The following is a 17,040-nucleotide window of genomic DNA, read 5'->3' on the forward strand; positions in this document are numbered from 1 at the left end:
CCCAGCCTATACATGTGTACACACACACACACACACACACACACACACACACACACACACAGATATATGCACATGTACACACACAGCAAACCTGATTTATAAAAAGAGCTTTGTGAGTATGCCTTCACTTGGGCCAAGAATCTAGTTGTTGGCATTAGGAAAATGGACCCAAAGAATGTAATCAGGAAGAGAACTGGTTGGTAGGATTAACATTGCATTTTATATAATATTTATAAGCTAGTATCCAATTGCTTGTCCAGAACTAATTCAACTGGCCAGAATCTTCTAAATATATAATGTCAAGCCTTAAAAGTTAAGCTCTGTAGCAACAGAAGTTAACACTATCTAAAATAAATTATATTTTTAAATACATGTAATGAAATTATAGGTCACTAGAAATTCAATTCTATAATGAATATAAAGTAATATGAACCTATTGTTGAAGTACCATTCCCAGGAACATTTCAGCGCAAAGTCTAAAAAAAAAATGGGCTAAGTATTTGAGAATAAATGGATATGACTTAGAAACCCTGAACTAGATTTCTGAGTACTGGTAGGATTAGTTGGTGACAAGATACAAAGGTCTGTCTCCATGGCCACAAGAAAGGCTTACCTCATTTTACCTAGCAGTGTTCCTGAAAAGTTGTGCAAATGAAGTTTTTACAGCCAGACCCTCCTTTTAGATATGCCAGGAGGCCACGATTGTAGATACCCTGGAGTGAGCCCTGAAAGACATGAACTTTGAAGCAGTAGCGCCCCTAGACCCCGTCTACACGGTGCACGCCCTTGGAGGCACGTGGGAAGCGTCTGCCGTGATGAGCGTGCCGTAACCCTGTCTGCTTTGCTGCAGGGCTCTCCTGAAGTGAGGCGCACTGTAGCTGGAATGTTAGGATGGAATCCAGCGCACAGCTGACCTGATTCCATTACAAAACATCAGAAAAGTTCAGAAAGTGTTTTCCAATCAAAACAAAATTTCTGTAAATATGTGTGTGTTTTTTAAGAAATGCTGATCTATGATGGGCAGAAGCTTTTATCCACTGTTAACTGACTTACTGAAAACATGCAAGTGCTTGAACTGGGCTCCGTTGGATTTGACAATCAAGTAGAGCTCCTTACCTAACTTCAGAAATAGCACCAGATGCCACTCCACTTCTATCAGAGCCTTGTCCCCTCTCCAGCGCAAGCCGTTCACAGCTTTCCTCACCCTACCCCACCAAAGCAAAGCGTGAATTAAAAGGCGAAAATTAAGTTAGAAAGATGCTTGGTCTAAATATAAGGTTATTTTTTCAGTCTTAAAAAAAAAGAACTAAGTCAAATACATTCAATAAAAGTAACTCTCAAAAGGTGATTTTTTTCTTATTTGGTGTTTCCTTTTCTTCCCCTCTGAATTTAAGACTCCACTTTAAAATACATATGAATGCATCCTTCTAAACAATATATTCTCTATTAAACAATAAGCAATGCAACTTCTCTGGCCACATCTATCTGCTACCTGCCACATAAATGAAGTAGTTATATCTGCCTATTTACTCAGCATTTGTAATTGCAAAAAAGACTGGAAAAATCGCTGAGAAAGTTTTTATGCAAGTTTTGGGGAGGACTGGATGTTTGCAAGGCTTCACTGTAGGGTTCCATCACTGTATGTTTCCTAGAAGGTAGTGTGCAAATGATACCTGAACACAGTATATGTGGTTATAACTGGGGGAAAGGTGGAGACAATAGTGTTAATACAAATGTTTGTCAAGTAAATGAATAACCAAAAAAAACACTTTCACTTAAGGTATTAGGATATTTCAAGTGACCGAAATAAAACAGACTTTAAAATCATCTCTACCATTCGTGCCAATTACTGACTTTGGCCCTTTACTAAGCAGACACAATGAATCTTCTTTTCAATGATCAGCTTTCGTCATTGGCCCAAGGTTATCATAGCTGGATGAAAACATGATCATGGATTTGCTCCCATAATTTAAAAACCAAGAATTAAAAAAATAATAATGTTGGTCTCTTTTCTCCACAAGTTTTCAAGTAATTAGTTCAAGTAAGCTTATTTACAGCTGTTGTATATGTGACCTATGAAGTCAGCCTCCTTAGAAATGGGGCCCTACATTTTATATTTGTCTTGAACCAGGCTTCTTGTAAATACTAAGTCGATTCAGTCATGTTTCCTTTTTATTAGGCAGATAAAGAGAGGAAACCAGCAAGTTATGTCCAAAGGCCGGAAAACGCCTAAATGCTTCCCAACTATCTGCAAAGATGTTGTACTTGAGGAAAACTCGATGCTCCAAGCTGGTCGACAGGGTCACGTCTCTGCTCATGATGTAGATGCCGTCGTTATGCAGCGCGCAAGTCAAGTTGAGGCCCGACTTGGACGTGTTCTCCTTGAGGTAGAGCCACTGCCGGGTGACAGTGTTGTAGGACTGCACGGTGAGCATGTCCTCACTCTGGCTGCTCCTCCGGTTGGGTCCCAGTTCGTGGAGACACCCCCCCACAATGTAGATGGTCTCCTCCACCGACACCATCTGCTGCTTGCGAATGTGGACGTCACATGTTTCAAAGAGGGTCCAGATGTCGGAGGAGGGGCAGTACTGCAGAATGTTCATGTTCCGGTCTGGAACGAGAAAAGAAGCCAAATAATGACACGGCCACTAGTAACACCACCAACTTCCTAGGCTGCATATAACTGCCTATCTCCCCCTGATAACCTGGTACACAGAGGCACAGCTATTTCAGACAAGCAGAGGCTGGGAACACAGTTTTGTAAATGGCTGGGAGGAGATCCGTTTAGAATCGTCCCCACTCACTTCGCATTCACACATGTCCCCTCCCTGCGATGCTCTCAGAATCAGTAAGACCAACGAGGTAAGCAGTTGTGATCTGGGCACGTCCCCTCCTCCCTGGCACTCTTACACCTTTTATTTATTTGGTTGTTTATTTTTAAAGACACTTTTTATGTCTGTCTTCTGATTCTTTGACAGAATCTTGTTGTTGGGTTTTTTTTAAATATATATATTGTTATTGATTTCAGAAAGGAAGGGAGAGGGAGAGAGAGAAACATCATTGATGAAAGAGAATCACTGACCGACTGCCTCCTGTACATCCGCTACTGGGGATCCAGCCTGTAACCCAGGCATGTGCCGTGACCTCCTGGTTCAAAGGTCGATCCACTGAACCACGGCAGCCAGGCCCTTACACCTTTTAGAACCACCAAGCCAATCAACGTAAAGAGAATCAGAGCCTCAGAAACTTCATCAATACCTATAGACTACTGACTATTTAATACAGGCAGGCTGAGCCCCCAGGGATCTATTCTTGACAACGGATTCTACAAAACCAGACGAGTGAGCAGGATTCTTATGGGTTGTCAAAAGGAAAGGACAGAAAAAGTCAGGAGAAATGCAAGTCTCACCTCTGGTTGTCAAGCCATAGAATCACTGGCAATTCTACTTCCCAATTGTCCCAGAGACACACTGACAAAGGCCCTTCCCTCTCCCTGGACCATTTCACAGGCGACAGTCATTGTGTGGATAAAATCAGATAGTAGAGGGGAGACTGCTTAGTGTGAATGGAGGGGAAGCACTGCCTGCTCTTTTTAAAAATGCTTGTGAAATTTAAAATATTTAGTTTTTCCCTGCCAGAGTGGCTCAGGTGGTTGAGCATCATCCCATGCATTGAAAAGTTGCTGGCTGGATTCCTAGTCAGGACACTAACCTGGATTGTGGGTTTGATCCCCAGTTGGGGAGCCTACAGAAGGCAACCGATCAATGTTTCTCTCTCACACTGATCTCTCTCCCTTCCTTCCCCTCTCTAAACATGTCAACTGTGGATTAAAATAATAATGATGATGATGATAATAATAATAATAAATATATATCTAGTTTCATTTTTCTTTTTTTCTTTTCTCCTCTAGGAAAGAATAAATAGACTATGTTAGCCTCATGGGGGAGAGAAGGAAGTGGCGAGTTATCAGAAAGAATGAACTTTCTGTGTGTTGTGCTTTATTTTATTATTTTTAAAATCTATTTTTATTGATTTCAGAGAGGATGGGAGAGGTAGAGAGAGATAGAAACATCAATGATGAGAGAGAATCATTGGCTTCTTCCTTCATACCCACTTCTGGGGATCGAGCCCGCAACCCCGGCATGTGCCCTTGCCTGGAATTGAACCTGGGACCCTTGAGGCCACAGGCCGACACTCCATCCACTGAGCCAAGCCAGCCAGGGCTGTGTGTTGTGTTTTAAAGAAACAACACAGTCTATCAGTGTAAGACAGCTCAGCTGGGGACCTGACTGCACGCACAAGTGTACAGCTTTCCAACGGCTGCACAAGTGGAAGCAGTAGGAGCAGCACTTCTACCTGAGCCAGAAGGACCCGCCACAGAGGGCAACGATTAAAGAGCTCCACCACGATGTCTGGCGCCAAGACAAGTGCCTCCAAAGGGGGCACAGAGGGAGCGGAGAGGAGACCAACCCTGCACATGCCCAGAGCTGCAGGAATATCAGAACTGCTATAGCTTTAGGGAACTGTCCTCCTGTTTCCCACCCACACCAATACCTCCCTATATTTCTTTTTATTGCAGTTATTGTGACAAAGCTCATTCTAGGAGACAGCCCCGGGGAGTTTGGTTGCTAATCTATCAGAAAGTGCTCCTTAGTAACCTGGCTTCCCACGGCATGAATAAAGGACTTATTCTGGTAAAGCGTCAGTGTACTTCTCAGTTCCAGGTCAGAAGGTCTTCCCAGGTCTCCTGTAAATGTTTTCTCTCCTCACCCAACAAAGGCTTAGACCACGAGGAGGTGGTTTGAGTTGAAGGAGTGATCTTTTCTCTTTTACATGTAGAGTTGATTCTGACGTTTAACAAATTACCCTTCTTCCCTTTAGTAGCTACTATTACTTTCGAATGAATTTTCTTTTAAGTCTTCAGTGCCCGCCCAAGAATTATAATAGTCAAATAACTATCATAAAAATCATGAACTATAACTTTCTGAATTTTAAAAGTCTCACCTAATGAAGTCAACAGGCTGAGAACCCAATTTGAAGTCCTGAGGGTTTTTCTTTTTTTTTTTTTTTTCATAACAATTATGGTTTGTTTTATGTACAAAGAACTATTAGGAAATGCTGGGAAGAGACTAACGAGTGGAGAGGGCAGCTTCAGCGTACAAGGAACTGCCCTGCCCTCTCATCTTAGAAAATTCGTTTTCAACGCTTACACAAACATCCCTCCATCCACCTCACCTAACCAGCCCATCATGGGCATTTGGCTTGCGGAGCCTGGGACAGGAATCACAGTGGGTGGCCGGAGTGAAAAAGGTACATTAGCCGTGGCTTTTGAAACTAGAAAACACACAAGCAGGGGTTTTCCAGGTCAAATCTAAAGAACACTGGCTCAGCCAGGGTCATGGAAAAACTGGGCCATCCACCAGCAGGGCACTCCGGGTCAGTGCGGCCTGCCAGGCTTCACAGCTCCCGCTCAGGAGGGAGGCAGAGATCTGTGTGCGTAGGTCAGCCCAGCGGGCGCACGCTGTGTTACAACAGCCAGAGGGGAATCGTAATTTCTTAGAAATGTTCACGAGTGAGTAGCTGTACTTACTGTCTTCAGAGAAAAGACAGGAACACAGGGGTACATATGCACACACGGGAATTCTCTGGAGGCTATGGTTTACGTAAGCATATAAAGTTGGCCACTCAACCTGAACACCAGTGTTGAAGATAAAAGAATTGAGCCCTAGCCGGTTTGGCTCAGTGGATACAGCACTGGCCCATAGACTGAAGGGTCTCGGGTTCAATTCCGGTCAAGGGCACGTACCTCAGTTGTAGGCTGATCCTTAGCTCTGGTCAGGGAGCGCATGTGGAAGCAACCAATCGATATGTCTCTCTCACATCGATACTGCTCTCTCTCTGTCTCTCCCTCTCCCTTCCACTCTCTCAAAAAATCAAAAGGAAAATATCCTTGGGTGAGGATTAACAAAATAAAAAGAAAAGAATTGAGTGCTAGGTTTCATTCCCCCCCCCCACCCCCCAATTATCTGTAAAGGAAAAGCTGGTAATATCTTCAGTGGAGAATCACTAGGGAGGGACACTGGGAATAGCTCCATGGGTGATGGGAGCCTGGGTGGAGGGGGAAGCTCACTGTTCCCCCTGCACTGCTCCTTGTCACTGCCTCTCCTTAAATGCCTAGACAAACACACCACCGGTAGTGAGCTTAATGGTGGGCCCCCCCCAGCCCTGACCGGTTTGGCTCAGTGGATAGAGCGTTGGCCTTCGGACTCAAGGGTCCCAGGTTTGATTCCGGTCAAGGGCATGTGCCTTGGTTGTGGGCACATCCCCAGTGGGAGTTGTGCAGGAGGCAGTTGATCGATGTTTCTCTCTCATCGATGTTTCTGACTCTCTGTCCCTCTCTGTAAAAAATCAATAAAATATATTTTTAAAAAAATGGTGGCCCCCAAAAAGGTATGTCCACCTCCTAACCCCCAGAACCTTGGAATGGGGCCTTGTTTGGAGAATGGGTCTTTGCAGATCATCCTGCATTACTCAGGTGGGCCCTGAATCCAGGGAGAAGCGTGTTCTTGAAGGAGACAGAGGAAGAAAAGACGTGGACACACAGAGGAGAAGATGCATGAAGACAAAGGCAGAGATGAGCACTATGCAGCCACTAGCCAAGGTACACCTGAAGCCACCAGAGCTGCAAGTAGCAAGAAAGGATTTTCGCCCTGGCCGGTTGCTCAGTTGGTTGGAGCACCATCCCATGTACCACCAAAAAGTCACTGGTTGGACTCGTGATCAGAGCATATACCCAGGTTGTGGGTTCGATCCCTGGTTGGGGTGCATATGGGAGGCAACCAGTCGATGTTTCTCTCTCACATCCTCTCACATGTTTCTCACATGTTTCACTCCCTCTTTCTTTCTCTCTAAAATCAATCAAAACATATTAAAAAGAAAGAAATGATTCTCCTCTAGAGCCTTCTGAGGGAGTGAGACCCTACCGACACCTTGATTTAAGACTTCTGGTCTCCAGAACTATGTGAGAACACACGTTTCTGCTGTGTTAGGCTACCAAGTTCATGGTCAGTGGTTAAATCAGCCACAGGAAACTAACACAGCACCCATCACTCTCCCCACCAGAGCATCTGTTTAGAGTTCGCTCTAAGAAGAATTAATAATAAAAAAAAAGTGAATCAGATGCTCATAAAACACCTTACATTCAACTTCTTCCTCTAACATAAATCCCCAAAACAGGACACATTTGGTTATGGTGAAAAGAATGTTTGTCACCTGCTCTTGTATCAGCATGTGTCCTATACAGTGTTACATGTGGTCGCATACAGCTCAGTGGGCCACCAGCATCACTTCCCCAGGCCTGTCCTGCCCATGTCACATCACAGAGAAGTGACAGGTTATCTCATTATGTCAAATAGAGTGGTCACTGGGACTTCAATGTGGCCCAAAGTCCTAGGAGTCCAGTTATTCCTCTTCTGAAAATTATGGACATTCTACAGTCAGATAGAGCAAATGAAGAAATAAATTTCCTTGGCCAGCAAGGAGATGACTTGGAAACAGCAGCTTTATCGGTGAGGTGAGAGATCAAAGGAAGGGCACCTCTTCCTGGTGGCCCGCCGTTGTCTTTCTTCCCACAGCCAAGCTGTGTTCTGCCAATAACCTGTGAGGGGCTCCTACTATAAAGAGCAGTATAAAACCTGCTGGAGAAACTTTTATCTCCAAATTATCCTATATAATAAAAGCCTAATATGCTAAGTGTCTGGTCATCCAGTTGGCCGTTCAACCAATCAAAGCATAATAAGTTAATGATATGCTAAGGCCACTCAACTGCTCGCTATGACGTGCACTAACCACCAGGGGACAGACACTCCCACCGGTAGGTTAGCTTGCTGCTGGGGTCTGGCCAATCAGGACTGGGCGAGAGGGCCGGACATGCCCTGGAGCCCTCCTGCGATCCCTCCCCAGCTGGCCAATCTCCCGTGTCCCTCCCCAGCCCTGATCATGCACGGGTGGGGTCCCTCGGCCTGCCCTGCGCCCTCTAGCAATCTGGGCTGAGGGATTCCCTCCCCTCCAAGTGCACTAATTTCGTGCACCAGGCCTCTAGTTAACTATAAAATGCCCACCAAAAATGTGAAAAAACATATGCGTAGTTTAATAAATAGCAGAACCACCTCCCACCTACCGGTCAGAAAAGAATCTTCTCATATCATGTTCTCTTGCTCCTCCTATGGTGTGTACGCAACAGCTGAGAGCTGTGTTTCAGAATATACAGCTCATATGTTTGTGCTCAAAACGGGAGCAAATGAAAACAAAACTCTGCAAGGATGTCTGGCACTAAATCCCATAGTGCTGGATGCGGGGGATTCATGTGTGTTGGGAAAAAGGATGGGAATGACCCAGCCAAGTCTTAAAATGACAAACTATAAGGCTAGCTTTTCAGAGCAGAAATACTATTTTCTTCAAAGTTCTCCCTACCCTATTCAAAGACATCAAAGGCCCCTCCTGTCCAAACCACCCTGTCACACAGGACTCGCTTCCTTCCAGATGTGTAAATACACAGTACGTAATGCACAAAATCACACTTGTGTACACTGGAGTGTTTCCTCTGGCAGCTTCTGCCCTTCCCAGGCTGCCTGCAAAGCTGACATATAAGAGGACCACTTACTTGGCCCCTTCACTTACCTTTGGTCGTATATCCTCCAATGACATAAATTTTCCCCTTACACTCACACGCAGAGAACTCAGCCAGAGGATTGGGTAAGGGTGCCACAAAATTCCACGCATCCTGCTCAGGATTGTAACACTCCACATTAGAAACGACCTGCCCACCAATGGCATAGAGTTTTGAATTAACAGCCACAAGTTTGAAGTTAGACCTGAAAGACAGAACACAAGGGTTCACAAAGTCAGTTCTCTTGATCATGAAGAAATAAGACAATGGCAGGAACTGCCAAAGAAGAGTGTGGAACCTGTTGGACAGAAGAAGAAAATTCGCTCTCCATGTTGGGTGACATTCGGCCTGGGGACCGAAGAATGGCCAAAGCGCATCTCTAATTTCACTCTTGTCCCCAAAAGTCCACAAGAATGGTGCATTCTCCAAACTTTAGCAACTGAAGATAAGCAGTTCAATATCACAAGAACTGATCTTGCTTAGCCTTACACCAGAACTAAAGTTGCTCTGTTTACTAAACTCAATACCTTCTTTTCAGGAGCAAGACCAAGGCTTAAGGGAGAAAAGCACACACTCCACTCCCTTGTCTCTCTCTACTCAAAATGTTCACCTCATTCTTCCTACTCTGTGGGTAGGCTCTATCCAAGGTAATCACCAGCACTGCTTACACAGACAGGCATATGCAAAGTGTGGTTGCTAAAGGGTGATTCAGAGACCCCATTACCGAGAGCACCCCAAAGGAGGTTGCTGTTCCTCCCTCCTCCATAGGTGCTTCAAACAGGTAAGGTGAGCAGGTAAGCACTGAACTGATTAAAACTACTTTGATCCAGCATTCTTAGGGCACTTATACATGTTAACTCAACAAATACTTATATCAACAAGTGCTCACCTATCATAGCATTAAATGATTTTTAAAAAGAGAAATACACTGATTTCAAGCCCCATATTCAGTAATAGAATTAAACGCTCACGGGGAAGGAGAAACATTTGGAAGTGCTGAGCCAGTCACAATAGTATGAGCAGCAGCATGATGCAACAGAAAGACCTGGGGCAGAAATCAGAACACTGGGTTTGAGTCCCAGCTCTGCTGATAACCAGCTACCTTGACCTGGGCCCAACCCTTCACTTCCTCATCTCTAGCAGAGGGGTAATAACCAGCACAGGGTGGTCAAAACAATTAGAGCAAACAATTGGTCAGAAAATACTACACAGAGATAAGCTACTAGCATTATAGTTTCTCCATTTTCTATATCTATATCTATATCTATAAAAGCCTAATATGCAAAGTGTCCCCTTGGGAGTTTGACCGGGAGTTTGATCGCTTGCTATGATGTGCACTGACCACCAGGGGGCAGCGCAAAATGAAGGTAGGCCCCGGCTGGCAGTTGGCAGCTGCTAGGGACCCTACCCATGCATGAATTTCGCGCACTGGGCCTCTAGTATGAAATAAAGAGGCTAGACCAGGTGAATTTAGAGGCCACGTCTAACACCAAAACAATGATTTCTTCAAAAGTAACAATATCCAAAGAAAGAATGGGGATAGAGACTACATAGGAGTGAAGTATGTAAGAGGGTAGATGAAGCAGCGCAGTGGACCAATGGACCATGCCTGACCTAAAGATGTTTGTTAAACACTGATGCATTAGAATTCAGGACATGTGTGAGTGATAGTCACCTACTAGAAAACTAAGACTTTTTTAAGTGCTTGTAATGTTTATACCTAAGCTTTAGTTTAGTTTTTTTTTCAAATCAGAGAGTGAATAGAGTCCTCTTCATCAAGAAGCCCATATTGTCTATTAAACCCAGCCAGCCATTCCATTTTTCATGCCAACAGACCTCACAGTGGCGGCAACTACTGGGGGGTCCCTGATTCATGTTGCTTACTTTTCCTGCTGCCAATGGTCCTTAAAATCTGACCATGATGCCCTCCCTATGCGTGCAAATTTGGGGAACCAAGGGAAATAAAGCTTGTAAATAAGCACTAAATTTTACCAGCCCACAATTTGTTTTTGCTCCCCGTAGGTACACAGATAGTAAATTTTGTCAGATCAAAACAGTTCTTAGTATTCAACCAGTAGCATCATTTGTCCTGAGCAAACATGCAAGGGGTTTCTTTTTGAGGCTGAATGAATAGGCAGTTAAAAGTAAATGCTATCTCTCCAGACCCCAACATGCTCGAATTCACTCGAAGGGGAACATTTTTCTACACTGAATTTGTATCCAGATGAAACTGCCACCCCAAAACAGACCTTGTAATGAAGAGGCCTACTGCTAAGGGGTCTGAGCCCAGGCTTGTACAGGGAAATCTCGGCTCCACTGCTCAACAGCTATGTGACCATGGACACGTCACTGAGTCTCAGTTTCCCTACCTGTGAAGTGGGGATAAGAAGAGCACAATATTGCAGGTGGTAAGGGTTGAAAAGGGTCACACCTGCAGAAACAGGTCACTTAGAGGAAATGCGTTTCTACTTGTCCTATGCCTGAGTTACTCCACTTCAGGAGGGTCGGTTTCTCATTTGTCGACTACAACTGTTATTGGCCGTGATGCACTCTGGGATTCTGTACAAAGTGCTCTCTCATTCATAAATTCTTGTCATTTACTGCCTCATTTCCAATTTTCTGAAAATAATTCTTCCACTCTTCATTTCCTGAATCGTAAAGGTATGAATTCAAGCTATAAATTATTTTTAAAATTAAGACCTCTGCAGTGTTTTTCTTAATATTGATCCCTGACAATACTTTCAGGAGGCAACAAGAAGAATTTGTAAAACCGGATAATTTGTTAGAGCTACATACTTGACTTACTTATAGTAAACAGAAAGGAAAGTAAGAAAAATTCAATGATTTAATTTCTACTTCACTTAGAAGAAATACAATGCTCTTTAAATCCTTAAAAGCTAGCCTTGGCTAGTGTAGCTCAGTGGATTGAGCACTGTCCCATGCACTGAGAGGTAGCTGGGTCGATTCCAGTCAGGACATATGCCTGGGAGGTGGGCTCGATCCCTAGTAGGGGGCATGCAGGAGGCAGCCAATCAATGTTCTCTCTGATCAATGTTTCCATCACCCTCTTCTTTCCACTCTCTCTAAAATAAAAAAACACACAACATATTCTTTTTTAAAAAATCCTTAAAAGCTAAGTTACATAAAATCATGATAAACACCAGTGCACAAATATTGATAGCTGTATACAACTGTAGGGAGATAAAGTGGCATAGAGTACTGGCCCTGTGACTACATGCAAATTAATTAAACTCAGTTAGCCTCAGTTTCCCCTTTGGGGGAATGGGACCAATAATAATACCTACCTCACAGAGATGCTGTGGGCATGAAATAGGAATTGACACCTAAAATAGTGACCACAGTAAGCAGTGACCACAAGATGCTGCCCAGAGTATGAGCTCAATTCATTGCTATGAATTGCACAGAAAAGTCTGTTACCGTTACAGTGAAAATTAGAGTGGAATGCCAAGGTCCTTTCTCAACCATGCAGAAGAGGATTGTATAGTCCAGTGATGGCGAACCTATAACACGCATGTCAGAGGTGACACGCGAACTCATTTTTTGCGTTGATTTTATTTGTTAAATGGCATTTAAATATATAAAATAAATATCAAAAATATAAATCTTTTACTATGGTTGCAAATATCAAAAAATTTCTATATGTGACACGGCACCTGAGTTAAGTTAGGATTTTTCAAAATGCTGACACACCGAGCTCAATAGGTTCGCCATCACTGGATAGTCTGAGGACCCTCCAGGTCCTTCTGCCTCCTCTCTCCCCTTCTGCTGCCTACTTTCTGCCACTTCCTTATGTATTAACCTCCCCCGGGGACCAGGAAGAAGAGAGGGGAGAGGTTAGGAAACAGAATCAGTCATGGTTCCTACCTACTACCATCTCTGAGAAACTTCAGTGTGCAAAGCAATTTAAACTATTGGCCAAAATTATATTGGGGGGGGGGGCGGAGAGGGTGAATAGACACGTAGTTTGCTTGCTTTCCCACTATTCTCAGGCTCCACTGAACATTAACCAGAGTACAAAATCTCTTGATGGCTCCAGGACTCTAGAAATGCTCTAAAATACTAAACTTCAGCGCAGAGGACAGGGGACAGCTAAGGCCGACAACACTGATGCCACCTCTGCCAGGACACTGTTCAGTCTTTCCCAGCCTGCTGTGGTCACACACAGAACAGGAGGGCACACCCAACTCCAACTTCACAGCAAAAGTGCAGGGCAACGGAAGGGACTAGAGCAGGGGTGGGCAAACTTTTTGACTCGGGGGCCACAATGGGTTCTTAAACTGGACTGGAGGGCCGGAACAAAAGCATGGATGGAGTGTTTGTGTGAACTAATATAAATTCAAAGTAAACATCATTACATAAAAGGGTACGGTCTTTTTCTTTTTTTTAGTTTTAGTTTTATTCATTTCAAACGGGCCGGATCCGGCCCGCGGGCCATAGTTTGCCCACGGCTGGACTAGGGGCAACTTCAGAAATAGAGAAATTAATGAACTGACCGTGGCCACAATGGCCGGCTTCTGCAAGTTATCGCTAATTCAAGTGAGGAGGGAAAGCAAGCAGTTTTGTGAGCACACAAGCTTTTACCTGCGAAGAGCTATGTCCCAACAACGCCCAAGATCAAATCCACATTCGGACCACGGGCAAGGTTGCACGTCTGGACTTCAAAGCATCCTCTCAAAGAGTGATGGGGACTCGCTGTCATTTTCAAGCGTGTGGGCATAGCCCTAACCGTTTATTTTTGTATCTGCTGCTGGCCATTCGGCACAACGTTCTCCAGGGTGCAAAGGGCTTTATAAAGTCTCCTAAGCCGAGGGTTCCTGGCTGTCCTTCATTAAGAACCTGGGATTGTGGCACTGTTCAGGGCCTGGGGGAAGCAGGCTGCTCTGCACCTGACCCTTGGTCAAAGTAAAACAGTACAGATCCGTCCCACAAACAGCAAATCAGAGTGAATGGAAATTCTGGGTAAAACCTACCATTCTTACTCAGGGTTCTAAGTTCCCTGCAGTGTTTCTGAAACTTGTGTTGGATGCATTAGCAAGAAACAAGTGGGTTTCATTTATACTTGTCTCATCAATTATAAATTCCTGCAGCCAGGAACTATGTCCTCCTTGTTGTTTATCCAATGGTGACAAGAAAAGTACTGGATATAAAGGCTCTGGTGAAGCTGAAGATAAAATTCTGAGAAGCAGCACAGTACCATAAAATATCTATGTTCCATTTCTTGGAAGAAAATACGTTTTTAAAAGGAAAATTTTTAAATCTGAATGAAGATGATCACTGCCAATCTATAAGCCGTAACTTGTAAGCTATCTAAATAGTTATACATATTCAATAGTACTTCCAATAGTACATATTCAAATGGTACTTCCATTTTTGTTACTATTCCTAGTAGACACTTTGAGCAATCTACTTAATTTCCGGTGACTCAGTTTCTGCTTCTGTAAAATGGGAACCTGCCTAATATAGCCCTTGTGAAGAATAAGTGAGATAATACATGTAAAGTAGTAGGAACAGTAACTAGCACAGACTAAGTGCTCAATTGTTATATATTTTCTCAGCTATTTTAAATAACTGTACTGACTGTTATAAGTCACTAAAATGTTACATTTTAAATGACTATAAAATTATACATTGGTTTTTATTACAGTAACATAAAAAATCTATGCCATAATTCAACAAACCATGCATTGCATGCATCTATTATTTTTTGGACACCAACTTTACAGTAGGAATACATCAGCGTTGAATAAGTAATTGGACTCAATTGGAAGGGAGAGAGACAAACATAAACAAAAAAAATCAATTCAAAGTGGGATTGTGCTAGAAGAACACAGAGTTTGAACGCAACTGAGGATTCAGGAAGGGACTCCTGCTTGATAGTATGTCAGATCTGGGGAGATAAAGAAGGGTGCACACTCCAATGTGGCATCAATAACCAACTAGAAAATATAACTTAAAAAGTATCTTTGTAGGAAAAAGACAGCAGCTACAAAGATGATAAAAGAAACTTTTCATGAAGAACCAAAGACCTAAATAATTCCTGGATAAAGAAACCATTTTTCAAGCTGTAAAAATATTATAAAGCTGTGAATCCTCCTCCAAATTAATCTAATGCGACATAATCCTAATCAAAATCCCGACAGGACTTGACAAGCTGACTCTAAAGCTTATCTGAAGAAGATATGCAAAAAATAGCCAAGGGAATTAAAATAAAACAAAACAGAACAAAGGGGGCTTTGTTTTACTAGACAAAAAATAAGATAAGGGGTAGGTGGACAAAAGTAGGTTTACAGCTATGTGAAGGGAAAAAGATATGCTGGTTATGATTATTACAATAGCTTTCTTAACGCAAAAGAATGTCACTCACAACTGTAAACCTACTTTTGCCCACCCCATAGATTACCAAACTACCATAATTTAAAAAATGTGTTATTGATGCAGGAATAGCCAATCTGGCAATTTAAAAACAAGAAAATGAGCATATAATAACTGGTTTTGCAAATCATAATGAGAAGGATTAAGGCCTCTGGGACATTTCAAAAACTTGTTATTCTTATAAGTATTTTCCTCGGATAAAAAAAGTATTTCGAGAAGGCCACTACAACGAGTGTAATGGAGTCCATACTTATGTACCAGAATATAGTAAACTCGTTATTTGAACAGTTCAGCGAAAGATTCGACCATTTTAGAAGCCTAGAACAGACCATTAAAATAATTAAGTATCCGGATGTAGTTGTTTACAGTACTTTGGAATTAAAGGATTTCCAATGGATGCAAATTGAAGATTTAAAGATGCAACTTGCAGGTTTTCAAGGTAGCATTTGGACTCATGTGTTTGTTGACTTAAGGTCGAAACTTGAAAATCTCGAATGAAATCGTTTGAATAATGAAGAAGAGTGCAACTACAAACAAGGAATTTTGAGTGCTTGGAACAGAGTACCTGACACTTTCAGCGACAAAAAAATCCAGTGATGGCTGTGCTAACAATTTTTTCATCAACATATTTTTGTGAGACTTTGTTCTCAGCATTAAATAATATTAAAACGAACAAAAGAAACCGGCTAACAGATGAAGTTAGTGGCACTTGCTTGGCCTTGAAGTGAACCAAGTATGAACCTGCAATCGAAGAATTAGCAGACAAACTTCAGCACCAAAAAAGTCACTAATTTCTAGTTTTTGTACCATTTGATTATCATTGCTTTTATTATTTTTTCCTAAATGTACATTGTTTTTCTGTTTTTTTTTCATTTTATACGTATTTTTTGGTTGATTTTTCTTTGTTAAATGGCATTTAAATATATAAAATAAATATCAAAAAAACTTGTTATAACCCCACACTATATCTTAAATAAAAATAAATTCCAAACAGATTCAGATCTAAGTGTAAAAAGGCAAAATTAAAAAATAGAAAAAAAAAAATAAAAATAAAAAATAGATCATGAGGTAGAACAGATCATGAATATTTTATATATTTTTAGTTTGTAAAATCCTTTCCTATGTAAGATAGAAAGTTCAAAGAATTCATAACAAATTTGACTGCAAAATATCTTCATTTAAGAATATACTATAGCCCTGGCTGATTTAGCTCAGTGGATAGAGTGTCGTCCTGTGGACTGAAGGGTCCCAGGTTCAATTCCAGTCAAGGGCACATGCCCGAGTTGCGGGATTGATCCCCAGTAGGGGTTGTGCAGGAGGCAATCAATGATTCTCTCTCATCATTGATGTTTCTATCTCTCTCTCCTTCTCCTTTCCTCTATGAAATTAATAAAAATGTTTTTTGTTTTTTTAAAAAAGAATATGCTATAAACGTTAAGTCCAAAACTAGAGCCTGAACTTTTTGGCTCTGCAAAGTTTTTCTTGTTTTTGTTGATTTATTTGCTTTTTAAATGGAGTAAGCTGCCAACATTTTAAAAAATCAGGATATCTACATGTCTGGCACACCATTTTTCCTTCCATTTGGCAATACCGTAGCCAGCTGTGGCTAAAAGGTGGAGCCCTCTTGTGGTGGGGCAGTAGCTCTCTGGTTCATCATAACTCCCACCTCTACTCATTGACTTTACATCCATGGTCACTTCAGGCATTTGTGAGACTAATATCTATATATCTACACTAATAAAAGAGAAACATGGTAATTGGCGTACGACCGCTACCCTTCCCATTGGCTAATCAGCAAGCTATGCAAATTAACTGACAGCCAAGATGGCGGCCGGCAACCAGGCAGCTTGAAACTAACATGAGGCTTGCTTGCCTCCATGACGGAGGAAACCAACTTTCCCCGCCTGCTGACTGCAGGCCTCTGAGCCTGCAGTTTAAGAAACTATGTAACAAATACCTCCGGACTTCAGCCAGCAGGC

General features: G+C 42.4%; 1 protein-coding gene across 1 annotated transcript in view; it reads right to left on the reverse strand.

Moving 5' to 3' along the window:
• Nucleotides 1-1,689: 1,689 nt before the first annotated feature.
• KLHL42 (kelch like family member 42) overlaps nucleotides 1,690-17,040 on the reverse strand; it is a 21,830-nt gene continuing 6,479 nt past the window's right edge. The window contains exons 3-4 of the mRNA XM_006758930.1: nucleotides 8,680-8,873; nucleotides 1,690-2,611 (exon numbers count right to left, since the gene is read on the reverse strand). Of these exons, the coding sequence (XP_006758993.1) occupies nucleotides 2,160-2,611; nucleotides 8,680-8,873 (646 nt within the window). The 3' untranslated portion in view covers nucleotides 1,690-2,159. The remainder of the gene's footprint in view (nucleotides 2,612-8,679; nucleotides 8,874-17,040) is intronic.

The sequence above is a fragment of the Myotis davidii genome, unplaced genomic scaffold (genome assembly GCF_000327345.1).
Source record: "Myotis davidii unplaced genomic scaffold, ASM32734v1 scaffold535, whole genome shotgun sequence".
Lineage (NCBI taxonomy): Eukaryota > Metazoa > Chordata > Mammalia > Chiroptera > Vespertilionidae > Myotis > Myotis davidii.